The following is a 12,747-nucleotide window of genomic DNA, read 5'->3' on the forward strand; positions in this document are numbered from 1 at the left end:
GACATTGGTTAGGAAGTAGGAAGTCGGCCGCCCCATGCTGCTGGGGGCGGGAAGTTGGGGGGCAGGTGTGGAATTCTGTCTGTAAGCTGCGGGAGTGGACTAACGTCTGGTTATGGTCTGCTCCTTGCTAGCATTGACCATGGGCTGCAGGGGGTGGGGTGCAATTGAGACTGACTGGGGTCACCTTTTAATAGGTAATAGGAAAGCTAGTCTGTATTCTTAAGAAGAGGGGGAGACTCACCGGACAGGAGGCGTCTCGGAGACAGTCGGCGACCGGACGGCTCTAGGTGAGACAGAAGCCAAACAGGAGGAGGAAGTGGAGGGGTCATCTTTTGAAATACTTCAATCATGACGAAAAGAGAAGCAGAGGAGCTGATAGAAATTGAGATTGATGGAACAGAGAAACCAGAGTGCACAGAAGAAAGCATTGTTGAACAAACCTACACTCCAGCTGAATGTGTAAGCCAGGCCATAGACATCAATGAGCCAATAGGCAATTTAAAGAAACTACTAGAACCAAGACTGCAGTGTTCTTTGGATGCTCATGAAATTTGCCTGCAAGATATACAGCTGGATCCAGAACGAAGTTTATTTGACCAAGGAGTAAAGACAGATGGACCTGTACAGCTAATTTCTTACCAAGGAATTGAACCAAAGCTAAACATCCTGGAAATTGTTAAACCTGCGGAAACAGTTGAAGTAGTTATTGATCCAGATGCCCACCATGCCGAAGCAGAAGCACATCTTATTGAGGAAGCTCAAGTGATAACTCTTGATGGCACAAAACACATTACAACCATTTCAGATGAAACCTCAGAACAAGTGACGAGATGGGCTGCTGTCCTGGAAGGTTATAGGAAAGAGCAAGAACGTCTTGGGATACCCTATGATCCCATACAGTGGTCCACAGACCAAGTCCTGCATTGGATGGTTTGGGTAATGAAGGAATTCAGCATGACTGATATAGACCTCACTACGCTGAATATTTCCGGAAGAGAACTCTGTAGTCTCAACCAAGAAGATTTTTTTCAGCAGGTTCCTCGGGGAGAAATTCTCTGGAGTCATCTGGAACTTCTTCGAAAATATGTGTTGGCAAGCCAAGAACAACAGATGAATGAGGTAGTTACAATTGATCAACCTGTGCAAATTATTCCCGCATCAGTGCAGTCTGCTACACCAACAGCCATTAAAGCTATAAATAGTAGTGCAAAGGCAGCTGAAGTACAAAGAGCTCCAAGGATTTCAGGAGAAGATAGAAGTTCACCTGGGAACAGAACAGGAAACAACGGCCAAATCCGACTGTGGCAGTTTTTGCTAGAACTTCTTACTGACAAGGATGCTCGAGACTGCATTTCTTGGGTTGGTGATGAAGGAGAATTTAAGCTAAATCAGCCCGAACTGGTTGCACAAAAATGGGGACAACGTAAAAATAAACCTACAACGAACTATGAGAAACTTAGTCGTGCATTAAGGTATTATTATGATGGGGACATGATTTGTAAAGTTCAAGGCAAGAGATTTGTATACAAGTTTGTCTGTGACTTGAAGACTCTTATTGGATACAATGCAGCAGAGTTGAACCGTTTGGTCACAGAATGTGAACAGAAGAAACTTGCAAAGATGCAACTCCATGGAATTGCCCAGCCAGTCACAACAGTAGCCCTGGCTACTGCGTCTCTGCAAACAGAAAAGGATAATTGAGCCCAGGACCTTTTGGGAGTCCAAGGTCTTTCTTAAATGTTAGAGCAAGTATTGCTCTTACCCTTATTACTGAATTTGAATCTTCTTTTATTTCTAGACTGTACAATCTGATGCATGATTTTTTTATAAATATTTCATACTCTTGTGAAAAAAAAAAAGAAGAGGGGGAAATGTGGGAAAAAGTAATAAGTGCTCAATGTTTCTAGAAGACGCATCACAGCAGCATTAACTGAGATGGGGAGAAAGAGGAAGCTTGAGAGGTCGATTAGATGACCACAGGAAACTGAGAATGAGAGAGTGAGTGCACATGAGGGTAATGAGGGCTATGGATGTGGAAAAAGATGAACAAATATAAGGAATAGTGGAAATGGGCAGCGCTTGGAATGAGGAATGAAAGAGGGGGTACTAAAAAGTGACTTTAAACCTGGACAGGTTAATGACTGTGGCGTTAACAGAAATGAAGAAGGTGGAATCAGAGCCTGGATGCTTTGGGGAAGGGATGGGTTTGAGGAATTTGTGGGATATCTAAATGGAGTTACCATATAAGCACTCATGCCTACACAATTGGGTCTTTGATGACATACTCAGGCAGGATATCTATTTTATCAAAAGCAGAAAAGGTGGTAAGGTAAAAGGGAAACAGAGACCAGGGGAGTGAGCTTTCTGGAAGATGACAGTGCAAGGATTAAAGCAAGGAGTGCTTTAATCAGGAGTGGTGATGTGAGCGCTCTGGGCCCACAGTGGTGTGAGTGAGGTCTCAGACCCTTACCTAGCCCGATTGTTCAGTCTGCAGGAGCCCTAAGGAGCTGTAACTGGAAACTGAGCCCTGGGTGCCAGTCTGTTTCTTTGCTTCTGGTCCAGAGGACAGGAGTGGTCAACAGGGTGTGTGAGGTGCTCCTCCAAGTCCCTATTTTTCTGTTGCTGTTTGACTACCCGTATTCTGAGAGGTGGAGGTGTAAAGTTACTGTAATGACTGACTGGCTTACTGTATTTTAATGTATTGTGTGTTCTTTGTTATGGCACGCCTGAATCCATTACTTAATCTGCAAAGTGTGGCTGGTCATTTTATTTGGGTAGAAGCCACATGTGAATGAGGCGATGGTGGAGTTCTCCTCTGGGGTCAGTTTTGCCTTGTTCCAGACCAAACGTGGGCCCCTGAGCCAAGGCATTCGTTTAAAATGTCTGAAGAGACCTTTTGCTTTGGGCCCCCGGGAAATGGGTGAGGGTGTGTGCACATATCAGCACTGCTGGGAAAACTCAAGGGCTTAGTATACTAGCAGCACAGCAATGGTTCATTTTTTAAAATTTCAAGTAATTGCACAAGTTTTTGTGTACCTGTGATATTTGTTGCCTTTCTAAGAGTAAAATTTATAAAAGTAGTAATATGTGGAAACTAAAAATTCCTACTTTCTGTTTTCTTCTTTTTCTCTTTTTAATACAACCATCTAGGAAATACCTTCATTGGATCAAGAGAAAACCAAACTTGAGCCTAGTCAACCCCAGCTCTCTCCAGGCATTTCCACTATTCATCTGCATCCGCAGTTTCCAGGTAGCCTGTGTTGATTTGTGCTGTTTGTAAGAGTACTCTGAATAAAAGAGTAAGATGAGGATTTTTTTGTGTCTTTGGTTTTAAAGTTTTAATCAGGAGAGTTCCTAAGTGAAGTAAAATGTGAAATACACTTATGTATATTAATATACTCATATAATGTTAGTGTAAGTATGGTACAGTCAATCCTTCTTTATCCGTGGTTTCACTTTCTGTGGTCAGCTGCAGCCCAAAAATATTAAATGGAAAATTCCAGAAGTAAACAATCATACATTTTAAATTGTGCATTGTTCTGAGTAGCATGATGAAATCTCGCGCCGTCCTGCTCCATCCTGCCTGGGACGTGAATCATCCCTTTGTCCAGTATCCATGCTCTATATGCTTCCTGCCCGTTAGTATAGGAAAAAACATAGTATATGTAGGGTTTGGTACTCTCTGCAGTTTCAGACATCCACTGGGGAGGTCTTAGAACATATCCCCCGCGGATAAGGGGAGACTACTATATTATAAGTATTATAATGATAAAATTTTTTCACTATTTTCTGTGGTCAGGAGTAGTATATATTATTAGAACATTATTGAGGTTCATCATTTGATGAAGGGTCATTTTTCTTGGCTTCCAAATTGCTCTCAGATATTCTTGCTAAATGTTGAAACCAGGCCTACAGGCTAATACCATGAGCTTTAGGGACCCATAGCTGTTCCTATATCCAAGAATTACTCTGGTATGTTGTTAGATTAAATTATGCTTGCATTTTGAAATGGGATCTCAATGCACATAACAGCCTTTAATTTTCATTTTATTCCCTCCTTCCTCGTATAGTAGTGATTGAAAAAACATCACCTCCTGTGCCTGTGGAAGTAGCTCCTGAAGCTTCAACATCAAGCGCCAGCCAAGTCATTGCGCCTACTCAAGTAACAGGTAGGTGCAGTATTGATGTCACAGAGCCTGTGGAGGAGACGTGGATATGAACTTCATTTTAAACGTAGTGTCAAAACTGTATCACATGTATCACAAGATTGCTCATGGCAGAGTTAGTCATAAGAGCAAATATTTGGAAATAATCTAAATATTGTTTAAAGGAAGAATATGTTTAAACAAGTTATGGTACATATGCAGTGGAATATCACATAGCTATAAATGTTTTAAAGTATTTAATGCTGTGAGGAGATGCTTATGGCAAAATATTAAGAAATATAGAACACAGTGATTCCAATTTTATTTTTTAAATGTTTACAAACAGAAAAAGTTCATCACAGTGTTTAACCATCCCCAGTTGATAGGATCATGGATAACATTTATGCTCTCCAATATATTTTTATATATTTTAAAATTCTTTGTAATAAACATATTATTTTAACCATTAGTGACAAATTATAAAGATTTATCATAATTTGTAACCAACAGCCTAAAAGTTAATATCCTTAATGTATAGTGAGGTCTTATACATCAGCAATAAAAATGCTGATAGAAAAATGGAAATAATGTAATCAGGTAATTCATAGATAACGTACCAAGAAACATATATGTAATAGGAAATTTCAACTTTACGAGTAGTCAAAGAAATGCAAATTAAAATGAGAATTCTTTATTCTTAACGAATTAGTATTTAATTTTTACTAGAGTGAAATTGAGGCTCTCACACATTGCTGAAAGGAATGTAAACTAGCTCAACTTTTCTGGAAAGCACAAACTGGCAACATGTGTCAAGAACTTTAAAAATCTTCAAGACTTTTAAGTCAGTATCCCATATTAAATTAGCTAATATAAGGAAATAACGTCCCCACAAACTGTTGTAATGGTTTATATAAAGGGACACTTACCACAGCACCATGTATAATGGAGAAATAGAAAAAAAAAAACCTAAGTATTTAACTATAGGGAAATAGATAATTATATCTACATTGAAACAGTATGCTACCATCAAATACTACAGTATTTTTGAAGAATTTTTATTAAAATCTCTCAGAAAATGGTCACAAGATATTGTTAAATACAAGATGAAGTATATAAAAATGAAGGATACAGTGTATTAAACCATATACGTATAGCTGATTCACTTTGCTGTACAGTAGAAACTAACACAACATTGTAGAGCAGCTATACTCCAATGAAAATTTTAAAACAAACAAAAAGGGGCTTCCCTGGTGGTGCAGTGGTTGAGAGTCTGCCTGCTGATGCAGGGTACACGGGTTCGAGCCCTGGTCTGGGAAGATCCCACATGCCGCGGAGCAACTAGGCCCGTGAGCCACAATTACTGAGCCTGCGCGTCTGGAGCCTGTGCTCCTCAACAAGAGAGGCCGCGATAGTGAGAGGCCCGCGCATCGCGATGAGGAGTGGCCCCCGCTTGCCACAACTGGAGAGAGCCCTCGCACAGAAACGAAGACCCAACACAGCCATAGATAAATTAATTAATTAATTAAAAAATAAAAAAATAAAAGAAGAACATTTAAATAACCAAAAAATCTTTAAAAAAAAAAAAACAAAAAAACACAAGGATTTACTGTAAAGCACAGGAAACTATATTCAATATCTTGTAATAACCTATAATGGAAAAGAATCTGAAGGAGAATATAAATATATGATTGAATATAAATAAAAGACATACATACATTGAGAAAATGCTAGAAGAAAATACACCAGATATTAGCAGTGATTATTTTTTGTAGTGGGGTCTGAGAGGTTCGGGTGTTGTTTCATTTTAGAATTTTTTGTGTATTCCACATATTCTTGTGTGGAAATATAGTATTATAATCAGAAAATATCACTAAGATGTATCACAGCAGCTTAAGTTCGTGAGGTCATTGCAGGATGAGGCTGGCAATGAGGTTGGCAGGAGAAGCTAATAGAGGAGTTTGCAGCCTCCCTTAGAATTTCACCTCTTCAGAAACATGACGTGCATCGTTTCCAATAGAAATGTGCTTGGTTAGATGTGTTACTTAGTGGGATTGTGGTGATCATTTCACAATGTATACATATTAAAATATCAAGTTTTACACCTTAAATACATACAGCTTTTATATGTTTTAAAAAACTGAAAACTTTTACCCATTTTCTCAAAATTGTGGATGTAATTTCTCTTAGATACTTGAACTGATACAGCAGACTAGAAAGTGTTTTGAAAAAGCACCCCGGCCCCAAGGTGCAATGCAGTTGACTAAATAGTGCAGAGTCGCATCATGGACCCAGCAGTGTTTTCACCTACTTCAGGGATACCCTCAAGGCGCAGCTGCACCCAGAGCCATGGTCTTCCCACGTGAATGCAGGGCAACTGCTCTTTGGTTTTACTATAAATACCGAGTAAAGTGTTATAGAAATGTTAGCTATTCTAAGTATTTCTAGTGATACAGTGAAATGCTAGTGATTTTTTTTTTTTTAAATGGCTGTGGCTAAAATTGTTATTCTCTGTTCTGAAGTCACATGTATGTCTACCCACTTTATTAATCCCATCTATGAGAGACTCTGCTATGCAGTACAAGACATACAAACATGTAATATACCGTCTTGGTCAGCGAGGATCTTCTCGTTGTTTATATCAGCGTTAAAAAGAAAAATTGCAGTCTGTCAGTGCAAAAGTTCTTTCAAGTACTCTGTTTCCATTTTCCAGTGTGAAGACATACTTTTGTGCCTTTTTAGCAATGGCTGACTTCCACCATCAGACTTCTTGCAAACTAGCTTTGTAGAGGTTAAGTTTGGCTAGATAAAGGTAGTTTCATCATTTAAATGCAGGCCTGTGAGGAATAATAAATTGCAGTTACTCAGCTTCAACTGAACTGCGGAGCTGATTGAAAAAAATGAAAGTAGCTGTGCTATATGAAGTTGTTAGAAGACAGCTGAATTTGAGTTTGGCAGAGATACAGGGCTAACATCTGCTATCACATGTTTGAAGCACAAATATTTCCTTCCAGGAAACAAGTGACATTGAAATTTTATTTTCATGCAGCATTTGTAGGTGCTCCGACTTCATATAGTAAAAGCATCTTTCTAAAACAATCCATGGGGAGAACATTGTAAATTGTCTTTGAATTTAAATGGCTTGCAATTTTTGGAGCCATACTGTATGATCTGTAATCTACACTAGAACAAGAGGACTGTTTTGTATCAAATTTAATTGAAATCAAAATATAGATGTTCCCATTGGTTTTGATAAGAGAGCCAAACATGTAGATTGAAGGAGCAATCTGATCATTTCTCTCTGAAACATTAGGCAGTGTTTTTTTCGTTTTGTTTTGTTTTCCCCTAGAACACAAAGGAGGTAGATGTTTGTCACTCTTAGTTTCATCCATAAATTGAAGAAAGGAATAGAATAATAAGTAGGTGTCTAAAATAAACAAAATAAGCTTCACATTGCTCAACGATGATATCTTTATGATGGTGAGATTGGAAGTAGCCTTTGCAGATTTCATCAGGCTCACTTTGACTTGCAATAACTATAAAGTGAGCCACATATTTGCAGGGAATAAGTGTGATACTTTCCACTCTCAGCAGCTCAGTTGGTGGTTTGCAGTATTATTGGCATACTGTTTCCAAATAAATGATACATTTCAGCATATAAATTCTTGATTTAGCATAGTATCTTAATAGCTCAAGGATAGGTTGGAAAATCAAACCTTTATTTCTCTGGCGAGTATTTACAAAGTGGAAACATCTGCTTCAGTTGTTGTGGGACAGTTTATGCTCTTTGTGGGGCAGTTAGGAAGCCAGGGCATTTCTGTAAACCTTTCCATGAGTTGACATTTGATGCCTTCCTCCAGCTCTTCCTAAACTTTCTCCATGGCCCTTGCAGACCAGCCAGAAATTATTCTTTGACTTTCATGACTGCTTTATGTAAACCTTTGTAATCATCATGGCCCAAACATTATAACAACTATTTTGCTCATTGGATCTTTTCCAGAACTCAGAAATGACCACTTTATAAAAACGTTTGTCCCTGAAGCATATTACCAGTATCATGACAACCTCAATAAACTGTGTATGCTAATGGAAGGTGAACTTTTTTCCATGTTAAATCATCATGCTTTAATATTTCCAGCTCTGTTTATTTATTTATTTTGAGTAATCACATGATGAGGAAAAAAGCTAAAGGTCAGCATACTCATTTTCATATTTTGTCAACAGCTCTCTTTTTCATTTAATTCTTAAAAATAAAGACACCAAACTCTTAAATCCACCACTGGCCTTTTTGCCGGGATAAATAGAGCATTTGGTTTTCCACTGGCTTTTGGTCATGGCTCTTTTTCCAAATTCTAAATGGGCTCCCGGGAAAGAAACAGTAAGGTCCTTGGCCCAGTGCAGGTGAAGCTGTTTCAGGGGCCACATGTAGTAGGAAAGCATAGGGCGGTCCTGCAAACCCGGGGAAATGTGATGGGTGTAATGAAGGAGGACACCTGGAAGAGTCCAGTGGGCGCAGTCTCTTGATCTCTGGGAAACCAAACATGCTTTAGAAGAGAAGACATTATCATTAACCAGAGTGCCCGGGAGACCAGTAATTAGTGCTTCCTGTGCAAGGCTTTGCCATATTCCCGGTGCTTGTGTTGACGCTATCAGCACGTACAGAGAAATGTATGTTTTGACCTGAACTGATCCTTTCCATGGGAACAGGCTCACAAGCCTATGTGTGAGTGACCTCTTAGAAAAATGTAAAGCATAATGTCTGTGCCCCACAAAACACAGAGAAAGCCAGCAGCTTTTTTTCAGTTCTAAGACAATACCCTCAGGACTTGGCTTTCTGTATAATTTATATGTGATCAAGAATGAAAGCGTAACAGACAAGGAGGGAAAGCATGGGAAGAGGTGGTGGGAGACATGTCTTTAAAGTTTTAAAATAGGAGTAGCTGTAATTTACTTTTTACCTTAAAAATGGTATTGATCAATTTTTTTGGTTCTTTTTTTTTTTGAGACGTGGTTGACATAACATTATATAAGTTTAAGGTATAGTGTGTTGGTTTGATACATTCGTATATTGCACTATGATTACTACAAAAGCGTTAGCTAACACCTTTATCATGTCACATACTTTTCCTTTTTGTGTGTTGAGAGCGGTTAAGATTTAATCTCTTAGCAACATTGGAATTTATAATACAGTATTGTTGACTATAATCTGGTAAATTTTTTGATGAGTAGTATAGTAAAGAGAAAGCAGAGGTGTTTTGAAGTTGTTATGGCTTTCTTTTTTTGTTTAACTTAGAAGGGTGGAATCCTCTTAGCAAATGGATAAAAGGTGTCTCTGAGGACAAACTGATAAGTTACATTCATCACTCGTATATAAAAAAAAAAAAAAATGGGGCAAACAGTGTAGAAATCAAGTATAGGTTAGTAAATGTCCCTCCGCTCCTTTGATGTATCTCTTAGTACCCTCTAGTGGTGTCAGAGTAACATTTTCTTACATATGTTAGTACCAACTGGGATCAACATTTTCAAGCTGCATCTTTATATACTTAATCTGAGGTAATCAACTAAAAATCCTCAAACTTTCCTCATAACTATTTCAACCTCATAGCTTCCATTTAAGATACTAGATTGGAAGGAAAGGCTATTATTATTCATTTCTTAAGACTAAGGAATTAAAATTCTTAACCATTTCTCCTATCTTAGAGCTGATTTAAGAAGAAAAGATCTAAATATTGGCACACTGCTATAGGAATGTATCTCATCTGAATTAAGCATCACATATTTTTGAAGACTTTTGTTCACACATGTAAAAAAATCCATCCTAAAGCTATGCCTGAATAAGGACAAATAAATATTTGGTAATCAACAAATTGGTATGTGGGGGGCTGGGGGTGGGGCAATGAGTACTGATCAAGCCTTTCCTGAAAACCCCAGATGTACAGCCTTTTAATTCTGAATTCTTGTTCCTAGTATATTAAGTCATCTTCTAATTTTTCTTTTTGCAAATCTGATCAATATGTCTTTTCTGTTTTACAAAAATGGCAGATAAGAACATAATGGAAATAATTACAAAGAAAATCAAGAAATCTAAATACCAATAATTTTCAAAGAAGGCGTCTACCTACATTAAGAATAGATGGTTAAAGATGTGCTTCTCACACTATTCTACTAAAGAATTCTTATAAACAGAGAAGGGAGTTCTTACCTGAGGGTCTAGGAGTAGAACCTGGAGAAGATTACCTTTTCTACCTTCAGATTTTTGTGGCACATAGAAATAATAATTTTTTAAGAAAGACTTTTCTGATTATAGAAGTAATCATACCTGTTCATTGTAGAAATTTTGAAAAATACAGAAAAATATAGACAATACAAATCCCCATAATTGTAACACTTAAGACTTATTTCCTTCCAATCTTCTTTTCTGTGTATAAAATAATTTAGATCATATCCTATATTATAATTTGTACCTAACTATATTTTCTTAACAAATAAGCATTATCCTATCCTGTTAATGATTATATAATGATCTATGCTATGTATGTATCATAATTCATTGTTTTATGTTGTTAGTATCAGTCACTTAAGTCTAGGCAATCATGTTGTCAAAAAACCCATGTTTTTTTAGCCTTTTGGATTATTTTTTCTGTAATTTGATATTATACTGACTGTAAACAATCTATTTTTCTGATAGTGAATTAGCATAAATAGGCTCACTAAAGATATAAGTAACTTGTAAATGTGCGGTTTTTTCATAATCCAAGTGATTTGGTGCAAAATACTGCAGCTCTGTAGTCATATGCATCCTTATAAAGCCTAGCAACTTTTCAAATGACTTGCATCGGTTGTCTTAAAATCACAGCACAGTGAATAACACTTGATGAAAAATGAATGTGGTTTGGGTTTTGGAGAGCAACCTCAACCCCAACTTAGGTCATTTCCAAGTGAATTTTTGTTGAAACACTGTTTTTCACATCTTTCTTCAGAATTCACAGTGGGTTATTGGTGACAGTAGCATGCCTGTTTTTCTTTTCCTTCAAACCGTAGATTGCTCTAACAAAGGTGTGATTTAGCTTGTCATGCTTGAGGCCCCGTCTTCCTCCACTGGACCACTTGGGCCCATCCATGATCTCATCTGTTTTAAGTGTTGTTTACTACGTGATGACAGTGAGGTACTAGCCCAAGGGAGTTGTTATAAATGTGCTGTTTCTTTGTTATCTATTCTTAAATGACTTCAGTAGGAACAACCACAGTAATCAGTTTATTACTGGCTAACTTTTTTAAAATTTTATTTATTTATTTTTATTTTTGGCTGCGTTGGGTCTTCATTGCTGCACGCGGGCTTTCTCTAGTTGCGGCGAGTGGGGGCTACTCTTCGTTGCAGTGGGTGCTCATTGTGGTGGCTTCTCTTGTTGCGGAGCAAAGGATCTAGGTGTGCAGGCTTCAGTAGTTACAGCACGCGGGCTCAGTAGTTGTGGCTCGCGGGCTTAGTTACTCCGCGGCATGTGGGATCTTCCCGGACCTGGGCTGGAACCTGTGTCCCCTGCATTGGCAGGCGGATTCTTAACGACTGTGCCACCAGGGAAGCCCAATAATGGCTAACTTTTATTGAACACATATAATGTGCCAGGCATTGAGCTACATGCATTATTTAGGTTAACTCTTTTGAACTTCACGCTCTGAAGTTGGTGCTCTGATAATTCTCATTTACACAGACAGAAAAGTGAGGCTTAGATTGTTTAAGTAACTTGCTCTTTGTTACAGAGCTAAGAAAGGGCAGCAAGGTTGGTACCTGTACTGTCCTCCAAGGCTGGGCTTCTGACCACCAGCTGTGCCCCCCGCCCCCCACTATTCTATTATACATTCTTACAAAGATCATTGAAATCAACAGACTATCTTGGAGTAATTCATCTCAGGTCACCTTTGAGTCCTCAGGTCCTCTTGGTAATAAAGCACGTTGTGATGGCCTTCACCCACTGGGAGCTCCTCTCACCTTGCCTTGACCACCGCCTTGTCTGTGAGTGGAGTGAGGACTCGGGGCTCATCTTCTCAGGCTTCATAGAAGAAGCCAGTCTCATGCAGGAATCAGGAGGAGAGTGAGGGTGGAATTGAGCAGAGAAGATTTGGAAGAAGATTCTATACTAGTATAAATAAAATATGCTCCTGTTGAAATTGGCAAATTAAGAGTAAGTTACATCCAGAAGTTCTGCTTTGATTAGAAGTGGTAAATCTTTCTGGAGAATTAATGAGAAATTTGGAAGGAGGTTGAATATAGTTTTTGGAACTTGAATTTGGCCTGCTAACGAATAGAAAGTTACCATCTATTTCTTATCAGGAGAAATCATGTGATTAGTCCATCATTCAAAATGAACTGGAGTGGATAGAAACTCATTGATGGGCCATCTTGGAAATTCAGGATTGACTATAACGTTTCACATGGCCTCTTTCTGAATTTCCACCTTCTCCAGTTCATCTTAGAAGTTGTTTCATCAAGAATTATTGATGGGGACTTCCCTGGTGGCGCAGTGGTTGGGAATCTGCCTGCCAATGCAGGGGACATGGGTTCGAGCCCTGGTCTGGGAGGATCCCACATGCCGCGGAGCGACTAAGC

General features: G+C 38.5%; 2 protein-coding genes across 13 annotated transcripts in view; both read left to right on the top strand.

The window, feature by feature from the left end:
* The window catches only part of LTBP1 (latent transforming growth factor beta binding protein 1), a 419,947-nt gene that overhangs the window by 281,914 nt on the left and 125,286 nt on the right, over positions 1-12,747 (top strand). For 7 of the 12 annotated variants that reach the window (XM_061210616.1, XM_061210619.1, XM_061210620.1 and 4 more), the window contains 2 exons: positions 3,151-3,250; positions 4,071-4,169. In XM_061210616.1, coding sequence (XP_061066599.1) covers positions 3,151-3,250; positions 4,071-4,169 — 199 coding nt within the window. The remainder of the gene's footprint in view (positions 1-3,150; positions 3,251-4,070; positions 4,170-12,747) is intronic. The other 5 variants (XM_061210618.1, XM_061210625.1, XM_061210623.1 and 2 more) reach the window with 1 other exon arrangement.
* LOC133104803 (GA-binding protein alpha chain-like) lies at positions 281-1,701 on the top strand. The gene has a single exon (XM_061210629.1). The coding sequence runs from the start codon at positions 349-351 to the stop codon at positions 1,699-1,701; it is 1,353 nt and encodes a 450-aa protein (XP_061066612.1). The 5' UTR covers positions 281-348.

Source organism: Eubalaena glacialis, chromosome 14, assembly GCF_028564815.1.
Source record: "Eubalaena glacialis isolate mEubGla1 chromosome 14, mEubGla1.1.hap2.+ XY, whole genome shotgun sequence".
Classification (NCBI taxonomy): domain Eukaryota; kingdom Metazoa; phylum Chordata; class Mammalia; order Artiodactyla; family Balaenidae; genus Eubalaena; species Eubalaena glacialis.

What these genes read in the sequence shown, in the direction of transcription:
- LOC133104803 (XM_061210629.1), top strand. Translation starts at nt 349, where the DNA reads ATGACGAAAAGAGAAGCAGAGGAGCTGATAGAAATTGAGATTGATGGA.